The sequence below is a fragment of the Nansenia antarctica genome (assembly GCF_963989245.1).
Source record: "Nansenia antarctica genome assembly, chromosome: 4".
Lineage (NCBI taxonomy): Eukaryota > Metazoa > Chordata > Actinopteri > Argentiniformes > Microstomatidae > Nansenia > Nansenia antarctica.
Window position 1 is genome coordinate 40,808,815 of NC_137689.1, and position 12,560 is coordinate 40,821,374.

At 43.9% G+C, this 12,560-nt stretch overlaps 1 protein-coding gene across 1 annotated transcript in view; it reads left to right on the forward strand.

Moving 5' to 3' along the window:
• The window catches only part of LOC308155400 (retinol dehydrogenase 12), a 43,320-nt gene extending 39,780 nt beyond the window's left edge, over nt 1-3,540 (forward strand). Inside the window, exons 4-6 of the mRNA XM_080528718.1 lie at nt 305-493; nt 1,707-1,816; nt 3,277-3,540. Of these exons, the coding sequence (XP_080384844.1) occupies nt 305-493; nt 1,707-1,816; nt 3,277-3,456 (479 nt within the window). The 3' untranslated portion in view covers nt 3,457-3,540. The remainder of the gene's footprint in view (nt 1-304; nt 494-1,706; nt 1,817-3,276) is intronic.
• The last annotated feature ends 9,020 nt before the right edge of the window (nt 3,541-12,560 follow it).

The window sequence follows — 12,560 nt, forward strand, 5'->3', positions numbered from 1 at the left end:
CTCTTCCTCTCTCTCTCTCCTCACCTCCCTCTTTTCTTCCCCCCTCTTTCTCTCTCTCTCCTCTCCTCCCTCATTTCTCCCCCCCTCTCTCTCCTCATCTCCCTCATTTCTCCCCCCTCTCTCTCTCTCCCTCCTCACCCTCCCTCATTCCTACCCCTCTTCCTCTCTCTCTCTCTCCTCACCCTCCCTCATTCCTCCCCTTCTTCCTCTCTCTCTCTCCTCACCCTCCCTAATTTCTCCCCCTCTCTCTCTCTTTCTCCTCACCTTCCCTCGTTTCGACCCCTCCATCCATCCATCCATCCAGACCTGATGAAGCGTTCGGCACCAGCCCGCATCGTCAACGTGTCATCCGTCAACCACTGGAGGGGCGCGGTCGACTTGTCACACTTCCACGGCAACAACCTTTCTTACCATATGGACCACGTGTACAACCACACCAAGCTGCACAACGTCATCTGCACCAATGAGTTAGCACGCAGACTGCAAGGCACTGGTAGGCACTAAAGGCCCAGTTCCATTTCCACTGGTAGGCACTAAAGGCCCAGTTCCATTTCCACCTGTTGGCACTAAAGGCCCAGTTCCATTTCCACTGGTAGGCACTAACTGGCATCTACAGCCCAAACACCCCATACAAAAACAATCAAGGCTTCGTTCATTAGGCCGACTCCAATGAAATGTCAATTCACAGTGAGCATCATATGAGAGGGACCTACTGTAGCAGAGTAGGGATGGACGGTTTACAATTTTTGAAACCGTTAACGAAAATAACCACTTTTTTTGTATTCTAGATTTTTTGGCCCGAAAAACAAGCTTGTTTACCTTTTCAGTCTTCAGAGGGGCACGTAAACTTTATCTGCTGTGCTGATTAATTAATTAATTGACAAATTACATTGTTTACAAAAATCACTTTCATAGCATCTTCAACCCCGCACTCTTAAGGCGTTTATTATATATAGCAATTTATGATGATGTGATTAAATGTTAAAAATAATAATTTAAAAAATAAAAAAAAGTCACAAAACACCATGTGTGCAGCCAGGATCTGGACATGGAGTTTCCCCATGCTGGTCATAAGGATGGGTTGGTAGTTTCACTATACATCTGTGTAAAAAGAGAAGCAGTAATTCATACAAAATGTGATAGGGTATTGCAGCTTTCCTGAGTTTGTATCTTTGTGTGTGTGTGTCTTTCTCTCTCTCTCTCTCTCTCTCTCTCTCTCTCTCTCTCTCTCTCTCTCTCTCTCTCTCTCTCTCTCTCTCTCTCTCTCTCCCACTTTCTTACTCACTTTGTCTCTCTCTCTCTCTCCCACTTTCTTACTCTCTTTGTCTCTCTCTCTCCCACTTTCTTACTCACGTTGTCTCTCTCTCTCTCTCCCACTTTCTTACTCTCTTTGTCTCTCTCTCTCTCCCACTTTCTTACTCTCTTTGTCTCTCTCTCTCCCACTTTCTTACTCTCTTTGTCTCTCTCTCTCCCACTTTCTTACTCACTTTGTCTCTCTCTCTCTCTCTCTCTCTCCCACTTTCTTACTCTCTTTGTCTCTCTCTCTCTCCCACTTTCTTACTCTCTTTGTCTCTCTCTCTCTCTCCCACTTTCTTACTCTCTTTGTCTCTCTCTCTCTCTCCCACTTTCTTACTCACTTTGTCTCTCTCTCTCTCTCCCACTTTCTTACTGACTTTGTCTCTCTCTCTCTCTCTCTCTCTCTCCAGGGGTGACAGCGAACTCCCTCCACCCCGGTGTGGTGATGACGGAGGTGATGAGGCATTATAACTTCCTGGTCAGATTCCTCTTCAACCTTGTGGGAATCTTCTTTTTTAAGGTAACTACTTTTTCCACATAATGCCCTTGGTACACTAGCAGCGCGGAGGCTTATTCTCCTACTTTCAGTGCACCCGACCTAGTAGTCTTTACGACGGGCATCTGTTACTGAGAGTAGCGATCGCTAGAGGACGCCTCCTGTACATTAGCCCGCCTCCGCTGCTCCTAGCTGAGATAGAAAATGCAGTTAATGAATGTGTGTTTCATTATCAATGACATCAGTGACACACTCAATAGTCAAGACAAAACATTGCAATGCAATGGGTGAGTAATCCACTACTACCTAGTTACCACTACCACCTAGTTACTACTACTACCCAGTTAGTGTAGAGTACGGAACATTGCATTGCAATGTTTTGGCTTGATTTTCAACAACATTGACATTTATTTACATTTTTCAGAATAAAAGTCTGAACATTTGATCGGTTGTCGACTTGTTCCCGCTTTCACCAGCTGCTGTCACATAAGCAGCATGGACAGCAGTCATGAACGATTGATTGATTGATGATTGACAAAACAATACTTTTTCAAGCATATATATCTTTTTGTGCCTGTGTTTTAGATAATATCATCGAATTCAGAATCAGAATGAAGTTTGTTACATCCCATTATACAGTCTAAGAGAGTGAAATTAGGCTTCAGTTCCTCAGCATGGCAGCATCAGAGAAAAAAGGCAATAGTTCTAAAAAGACGAATAAGACGAGGCATTTGAGATTCCAGTTTTTATATTTGACTACCCAGAAGGACTGCCTTCAGAATGCCTTCAGAATAACATTTTTTTAATAGCCGTAGGACACAGATTTGTCTGAGGAATTCCTATCTTGAATTGAACTCATTATGATTCCTCTTGGCCACCAGAGGGTGGGATTTTCCAAGTGTGTAAAGTCTGGAACGCCTATTTGGCAAGATACACACACATCTTTTCAAAATGGGAATCTTTCAGATCCAGAAGTGCGTATAAGGCGCAGAGCCTAAAGACATTAGAATAGACCACCAATAGAACTAAATAGCAACACCTCAAACCATGTGATGTCACATGTCCTGTATGCATACTGTACACTTGGAGGATTTGAACTACATGTTGATAATGTGATAGGTCAGGTGGTCAAGAATTTCTCAGGTTCCTAGTCATAAGCACATATGACTGCTGCATGCTATCATCATGATGCTACATTATTGTTAGACATTGTGCTTCTGTTGAACATTTGGCACAAATAACAACATACCATACCCTGAGATAATTATACAATATAAGTGTTCATTCATACTTATAACCGGCTTGAAAGTATCTTCCCATTGTTCAGAATTTGGAGTCTCTGATGTGTATGATACATAAACACAGGTAAAGGGTGCTTGCGCGCACACAAACGTGTGTGTACATGTTTACGTCTGTGTGTGTGTGTGTGTGTGAGCTGCCTATGACGACCCTCACCCTGCTCTCCCACCCGTGTCTCCATGCAGTCTTCCCAGCAAGGAGCAGTCAGCAGCATCTACTGTGCCGTTGCCGAGGAGACGGAGGGCATCACAGGGAAGTACTTTGACAGCGACTGCTCTCTGGTCCTCCCTGCCCCGCTCGCCAGAGACCCCGCTCTCGCCACCAAGGACTTTGACTTCTGTGAGAGATTGACATCTAAGCTCTGAATGGCCCGATCCCCAATTCACCTCTACGCCTCCGTTTTGCGTGTTCACGTTTAGGGTAGGGGTGTCCCAATTCATGTTTTCATCAAGGCCTAGGGGGAAGGGGGAGGGCTAGGGGGAAGGGAGAGGGCTAGGGGGAAGGGGGAGGGCTATCCACGGCTCCGTTTGGAGATTTTCCGGGACCACATTCGATTCGGAGCCATAACCCTACCTCCCAGGATGCATTGCGAATCATCTACAGAAATTGTAGAAATTACTGATTTCGCTCTAGACAATGCAGAAGACAACCACAAATGTAATTTACTTTTTCTGTAATTACTTGTTAATAAAGATTTGAAGAATTATGATAACCATCTTATTATCTTAGTTTAATGTAATTTCAATGCATTATAGACCTTTATAACAAGCATAACAAAAAAATGCTATTATGCCGATAATATGCTCAAGAAATACACCGTTCCACCGTTCCAAAGTCCAGCAAGCTTCAGCCAAGTTTAAGATCCGAGGGTTTTGGTGCTCAGCAGTAGAAGACGATATAATAGCAGAACTATTACCTCAGCCCTTCCATTAGACTACTCAAAGCAAGATGGATCACTCATATCTGCGCGTTTGTCACAGGGTGATAGTCACCCTGTTCCTCTGCAACAAACGCAGAGATTGTATAAGCGCCCCGGCGTCCCAGTCCAATGGAAGCCTCAAGCACAGCCTTCCCATAGAAATACACCATGTCATCACCACAGCCTTCCCATAGAAATACACCATGTCATCACCACAGCCTCCCCATAGAAATACACCATGTCATCACCACAGCCTCCCCATAGAAATACACCATGTCATCACCACAGCCTCCCCATAGAAATACACCATGTCATCGGAGCGCGATTCACATTTCCGAGATGTAGAATCCTGTTTATTTAGAAATAAATTCTTACATGTGGCGTTTGACAGCGGATGATGGTAGACATATTTAATGTTAAGTTATCTATCTAACATTAGGTTGATTTGTACATGATAGTTTCATGATAGTCACATGATAGTCACATGATAGTCACACATTTTGACCTATTTCCATGTTGCATTTTCCCCCTTTGATGGCATATGACGCTATAGCTGTAGCACTTAATAAACCAAAACACGCAATCTAATCCGAGCAGTTGTTATTATGTAATATATTATTGATGGGTTATATCATGTAGCTGACTAACGCTGCGTTCCTGTCACATTGGATTTCGGAACGCCATAAAAATCAATCTGCGCTCCGTGTCTAATGTTCTATCTAACGTTCTATCTATCTATCTAACGTTACATGTTTTAAGGCTGATCTGTGCATGATACTGGCGCATTTTTACATATTTCATGCATATGACGCCCGATATCAGTGCAGACTGACAGTGTAGGAGCACAGGTTGATAGCCTACAGAGCACCGTTATTCTGTCATGGTCTGATAATGAAGCGTTGTTCTTTTTTATTTGATGACTTGTTTGATCGATTGATTAGTGTAAAACCTAAGTTGTGAATGAATTGCGAGTGTCAATGCTTTTCTATGATACTACTGATGACGTATCAGGGTCTTGAAGGGTTGTCCCATTTCATAGGGAAAGATTTCAACCACTACGCCTTGTGGCTCTGTTCCGAGGCTTTGGCTCAAAAGTGAGTGGCACTCCAAAACGAGCCTTAGGGGGAGGAAAGGGAACCGCGATCGGGCCTATGTCCCCAGGAAGGGAGAGAGTTTTGCCAACAGCCTTGGGGTCAAATTCCATTTAAACTCCAGTCCATCTTGAAAGTCATTTCAGTAATGGGATGAAATCTAACTATGTGTGACTAGAACTTAGTCCATAAACATCTCTTTCCAGTGGCGGCTGGTGCTAAAACTTTTGGGTGTGGCACAGCAGTGTTTCCTCCAGGATTTTTCACATTAGTGGCGGGGGGGTCCTCTTTCGCGCGCGCAGGGCGCGCGTTTTTTTTTGCCGCGTGCACGCGCATAAAACGCGCACTGTCGCTCAAAACAAAGACGTAATTTCACTTTACCCACGCAATACCCACTTAAACATGTGTGAGGATACGTAACGGCGTTTTGTGACAGAACTTTCACTTTCATTCATGAAATTCACCCCGTCTGTGTTACGAAGCACTTGAATTTTGGACCTTTGCGACTGACTATAGCTCATATATTATTACTAACACCAGAAGACAAGACATACAAACTGTGGTGAGCTACATTGCTTGTGTAACATTAGCTAGTAGCTATCCATTTTTCACTCATACACGGCCGGAAAAGTGAACAGAAATACAACGCTGACTTACGGTGGTATCTTGCAGCTGTCTTCACAAAGAGCTCCAGGATGCTTTCGCTTGAGGTGCTCGTTCATTGCAGATGTACTCCTGTGATAGGCCATTTCATTTCTGCACAGTTTACAGACCACCACATTGTTTTGTTTTTTTGTAAAAGCCGGAAATTGCAAAATGTCATGTTTGACGTCAGACTTAACAACCGGATATTCAGGACGCAAATTTTTGCGCCCCGGCCTAGAAATAGACACAGCCAATTGGAGCGCTGCTACAGCTCACGTGTAAGCGAAAAGTATTCGGCCTGCCATAGACTGGCATTGACCGGCGCCCCGACGCCTCCCCCTATGTATTTTAACAGTGAATTTTACACACACACAGATAAAATGTTTATTGTATTGGAGGATTTTTAATGAATGCTGATAGGCGCCGACAGAATATCAGCCGCATTTTGTGAATAAACAATGTTTATTTATTTTTTTAACTTTTACAAATCGCAACTAGGAAGTGAAGGTGGGGAACTAGGAAGTGAAGGTGGGGGCGGCGCCCCAGCGCCCTCTATCGGCCAGCCGCCACTGTCTCTTTCCCACTTGTAGGTGGTAATTTTCCCCATCTTGCTTCTACCTATTCCATCCTTTTAAATCTACAGTTAACAAGTGTGTAGGTCATTTATCAATACATGGTTCGTGTAAAATGCCAGCTTGCCGTTCATCTTGCAAATCTCAAAAATTGATTGCCAAGTGGCCACTCATATTCAGTCAGGATTTTTCAACTCACATTTTTAAACATTGCAAGCCAAATGTACCTCTATTCCCTCTATTAACCTTACTGTGTTGGAGCCATTTTCCTTGTTTATTGAATTTAGAGGTTTGGCCTGGGTTTTGTCTTTGCTTGCATTTCTGTTTTGTTTGTTATAGTTATTTTGGTGACAGGCGTGGTTCATGGGGTGGTTTGATCTGCATTGTGGGGGGTGCCCGGTGTTGGTTGCCACGCCCATTCTCTAGCCAGCTGATTGGAACTGGTATCTGTCTGGTTAAAAGAGTGGGCAGTGAGCCAGACAAGGAAATGTTAGGCACAGGGTAGCCGTATGGTTTTTAACCACACACACACTGTATGGAAAGTTTGATAGCATTGTGCTTTACAGAAGACGCTTTGTATTGGAGGAATAGAAAAAATGAAATAAAATTCGAAGCTACAAAGTAAATCGTAAATCGTGTCATCAATAAAAATGTGCGTTAGAACCTATCCCTGTGTTCTAAAAGACACGGCTTTAGCCAGGAAGCTTAGCCGTGACAAAGTAAAAAACCTGGCTTGAATATTATCGCCGGGCGCACTGTTCGTCACAATTTGTTTGAGACGCGCGCCACTGCATCGGAGGAGCAGTCTACAACAGAGCTCGGAGATCCAGAGAGGACGCGACATTACAGCAGTAGAGGGGAGAAGTCACGACTTCCCCCTCTTTAAGCTAAGTATTGTTCGTTTACCGGAGTTTTATTTACATAGCACGTGAACCAACGACATACAACACAACAGAGGAAACCGGAAGTACTACTTCACTGTTTACAACACAGGTGGTATACGACAAATAGCGCCATCCATGGTAAAAGTACTGTATTACAACACTCCCACTTAATTTTACAATGGCATTAAGTCCCCTTAAATAATATTACAGAGCCGTGCTCTCCTTCACAAAAATGTCAAGAAAAAAATATCTTTAAACAACAACAACAACAAAACTTTACATTGCTTTTACTGGAACTCTTTTTCACATGTTTTTCAAACTTGCTTCCTTTATACATTGCTTTAACTGGAACTCTTTTTCACATGTTTTCAAACTTGCTTTGACTAGGCAGCGTTCGGCGTTCACCTGTCAAGCACAAACAACCACTCTACCTAAACAAAGAAAAGTCCAATCTCTCTCCTAAGATACTCAAACTTCTGTTTCGTCAGTGGCTTGGTAAAGATGTCCGCTTTCATGTCATTTGTTGGACAATATTGCAGTTCTATTTGTCCATTCTGCACACATTCACGGATGTAGTGGTAGCGAATGTCTATGTGTTTAGTCCTGGAGTGGTTCACGGGATTCTTCGCGATTGCGATGGCTCCTTGGTTGTCTTCCAGGATCACTGTGGACGTAGCCTCCACTCCGAGATCACTCAGTAATCGTCTCAGCCAGACACTTTCTTGAGCCGCTTGACTGAGTGCGATGTACTCAGCTTCTGCTGTTGACAGTGCAACTGTTGCCTGTTTCTTGCTGAGCCAGCTCAGTGCTCCTCCACCCAGTAGGAATATGTTGCCTGTTGTTGAGCGGCGGTCATCCTGATCACCAGCCCAGTCAGCATCTGAGAATCCGATCAAAGCTCCAGAGTCTGACTGCTCATACTTGAGAGCAAGGTTCACTGTCCCTTTCAAGTATCGAAGTATCCTCTTCACAGCAGTCAGATGTGCAGCATCGGGATTTGCATTGAACTTTGACACAGCACTCACTGCTTGAGCTATGTCTGGTCGTGTGGCCATTGCAGCATACAGCAGACTTCCTACCATTGACTGATAGGTATGTTGGTGCACTGGCTTACTGACACCATCACTTTTCCTCAATTTGACATTGACATCGGCAGGAGTTGCTACAGGATTTGCATTATCCATTCCATATTTCTGAAGTATGGCTTCAATGTAATGCTTCTGATGAAGGACGACACACTTCTTTTCTTTGTCTTGGATCACAGAGATGCCCAGGATATAGGACAGCTCACCCATGTCTTTCATCTTGTAGCGCTCCTTGAGAGCAGTTTTCAGCTCGTTCATGCTCTCAGTCGACTCTGTTATCAGAATGAGATCATCCACGTAAACTGCGAGTATCTCAAGTTCTTGCCTTGATCTCACAAACACACAGGGGTCTGATGTGCTCTGTTTGAATCCAATTTCCATCATGAACCCTGTGAAAGCCTTGCTCCAGCAGCGAGGAGACTGCTTCAGTCCATAGATAGATTTCTTCAGTTTGCACACCAGGTGTTCCTGCCCTGGTTTGATGTAGCCCTCTGGTTGCTCCATGTAGATTTCTTCTTCCAGGTGTCCATTAACTCATTGACTGCCAAAGACTTATAGAATAGTAACGTTGACTGCCAAAGACGCCAATTGGCGTCTTATAGAAAAAAGAAAAAAGAATCGCGGGGATCGCGTTATTGACATGTTCTACACCTAGCAAGTGAATTTCAGACTTGGGTGTAATGTATTTCGGTCCCAGATGTAGGCAGTAGTTCGATAAAAGCCTGGAGAAGGAAGTGGCTTGCTGTGGGTTGTAGTAATGGCGAAACGGATCAGGGTATGTGCCAAACGCGGCGCGGAGCATTGCGGCGCGGAGCATTGCGGAGCATCGCGGCCATCGCGGCCATCGCACGACTCTTCAAACAGTTCAGAGTCGGATGATACAGAAAAAGTGCAGAAAAAAAAAAAAAAAAAAAAGTTCTGCAGAAAAAGCTCGTTTTCTCTGTTTATTGGTCAAAATCAGGTGTTTTTGCTGAAACCACCCTATGTTCTACGGCCGATTTCTAAACACTCAAAGAGGCTAGAAACAAACTTTCTTTTTCTGATGAAAGAAGAGAGTCTAAAGTTTTGGTAGATATGTTCAATGTTTATGTAGTCCGAAAAGTCAATATTTGGTGGGTCTTCAAAGTTCAGCGAAAATGCCCCAAAAGTCTGGCAGTGTGGAGCTCTCCGCTCTGAACATGGCTGGCAGTCAAAGAGTTAAGGAATGCAGTTACGACATCCATCTGGTGCACATGTAGATTGTTTTGAATAGCAAAGGACAGTAATGTACGAATGGAGGTGAATCGTACCACTGGTGAAAACGTTTCGTCATAGTCAGCACCATACAGTTGTGAGTAGCCCTTGGCGACGAGTCTGCATTTGTATCTCTCCACTCGTCCATCACTATGATGCTTGACTTTGAACACCCATCTTGATCCTACTGCCTTTCTCTCTCTTGGTAAATCCACTAAGTCCCATGTCTCATTTTCCAGCAGCGACTCATATTCCAAATCAGCCGCCTGCTGCCATTCCTTTGCATTAGGACTCACCATTGCTTCTTTCAGTGTGATTGGCTCTGTCACACGACACATATTGGCATGATGATCAACAGTCACTGTATCAGCAAACTCATCATATCCATATCTCCTTGGAGCATTTCTGATTCTGCCGCTTGTTCTGACAGTGCTATCGACAACGACCTCATCATCTTGTGTTTCAATGGTTGTCTCGTTCTCTGAGCAGGGTAATTTTGCTTCCTGTTTCCAGTTGTAGTTTGATTCATCAAAGATGACATCACGACGGATTAGAATCCTCCTTTTCTCTTCATCATACAGGCGATAGCCCTTGGCATTGTTTGCATATCCCACGAAACGAAGCTTCACAGCCTTTTTGTCCAGCTTCCTTCTCTCTTCATCTGGGATATGTGCATAAGCAACACAGCCAAACACCTTCATGTGGCTCATGTCAGGTTTCTTTCCACACCATCTCTTGTAGGGTGTCTCTTGCTTCAGGACAGACGTAGGCAGCTTGTTCTGTATGTAAGCTGCGGTGGCTACAGCCTCTGCCCAGTACATCTTTGGCAACTTAGCATGTGACAGCATGCTTCTAGCTGCTTCAACTAATGTCCTATTCTTCCTTTCTGCAACACCATTTTGCTGTGGTGATTGAGGTACAGTCATTTCATGGTGGATGCCTTGAGTCTTCAAATATTTTTGAAACTCCTTTGATGTGTACTCACCACCATTGTCTGTTCTCAGTCTTGTGACGCTCTGCCCACACTCATTTGAGAATGTTTTCTCAAATTCCTTGAATTTGTTTAAGACCTCATTCTTCTGTTTCAGAAAGTATACCTTGCAGCATCTTGAATAATCATCAATGAAAGTCACAAAATATTTTGCTCCACTTATAGATTCAGTCTGCATGGGACCACAGACGTCACTATGAATCAGCTGCATCTTGCGTTTGGACCGGATTCCTCCAATCGACTTGTATGGCTTTTTAGCCAGCTTGCCTTCCACACATCCTTCACAGAAGGGAACCTCTTTCTCTGCAGAGAAGTCCACTCCGTTCACCAGATCTTTTAGTTCCTTCAGCTTGGTGGTGTGACCAATGCGCTGGTGCCACAGGCTGGCTGCTACTGACGCACTATGACAGACAGATGAACTTCCTTCAACATCCAGCTGATATAGCCCGTCAACTCTTTGTGTTCCCATTCCTCGAAGAGTACCATCTTTTCCACGTATGTAACAGCGAGACTTCCTGAACTGTACTGTATTTCCCTTTTTGGTAGCTGCTCCCACTGAGAATAGATTCCCAGATAGCTTCGGAACATACAGCACGTCGTACATTGTGACATTCTTTACTTTACTTAACTTGAAAGTCATTTTCATGTTGACATTTCCAATTCCCAGGGCGTCCACTACCCTGCCGTCACCAAGTTTCACAGACTGTGCTTTTGAGAATTGCTGGTAGTCTTGAAGCACTTCTTTATCACATGTCATGTGCTTTGATGCTCCAGAATCAATTAACCATTCCACCTGTTGTGGTCTGTCGGTCAGGTTTGTCTCTCTGGCTACAAAGGCACTTTCAGATGAATCCTCATCATAGTCACACATCATGCTTTTGGCCTTGTGGGTTTTCTTAAAAGTTTTACTTTTTAAGCTTGGACAGTCACGCTTAATATGGCCTTCTTTCCCACATTTGTAACATCTCCACGTGCTTGGCCTTTCTGCTCCCACTAACTTGGAGTTATCCTGCACATTTCCCCGACATTGTGATGACATGGCTGATGCACCACCTGATGTACCACTGGAGTTAACATTTGCATTCACTCGCTTTTGCTCTTCATTTATTAATGCTTGCTGAACAAACTGCAGTGTCAGATTGTCAATCTTTGTTTCTAGTGCAGTGACAATTGTAGCATAACTTGGTGGCAAGCTACCCAAAAGTGTTACAATTTTGTCTTCTTCTTCAATCACAGCTCCTATTGCTGATAGCTGATCAGTCAACTCCTTCATTTGTTTTAAATGCTCAGTTAAACGGTCTCCTTCCTTCATTTCACATCGGAAATATTTTTTCTTAAGGAACAGTTTGTTTGCCAAAGTGTCTCTCTCAAAATGACCTTTCAGCGTGGTCCACGCCTCTTTGGGAGTCTGACAGCTTGTTATCAGGTATAACTGGGTTGTACTCACATTTAGCGCCACCATAGAGAATGCCTTCTCTTTTCGTTTTGCGAACTCAGCTTGTACTTGTGCGTTAGCATCCGCGGCTAGCGTATCTGTCTCCGTTAGCATACCCCATAGTCCTTTAGCTTTTAGCAAGTGTTCCAACTGAAACTTCCATGTTGCCCAGTTCTCTGGTCCGCTCAGCCTCTCAATAAACAGCTTATCTTCCATTGTGTAATCCCACAACACTGTTTATATCACACAAATCTCTGTGTAAAAAACAGCTTTTAGCGTCGACCTGGGCCCATAACCTATTGTTCGTTTACCGGAGTTTTATTTACATAGCACGTGAACCAACGACATACAACACAACAGAGGAAACCGGAAGTACTACTTCACTGTTTACAACACAGGTGGTATACGACAAATAGCGCCATCCATGGTAAAAGTACTGTATTACAACACTAAGTACCTCTCTTTGGCATTCAGGACTGCTTGGTGCGCAATTTATATAGATATCCGATCATTTGATGTAAGGCTTGTGGTTGATCATTTGAGTGTTTGGTCTTCTCAAGGAAAACCTGGACAGCGACGCCCAGGAGTGGACGGAGTAATCTAAACAACGCCGC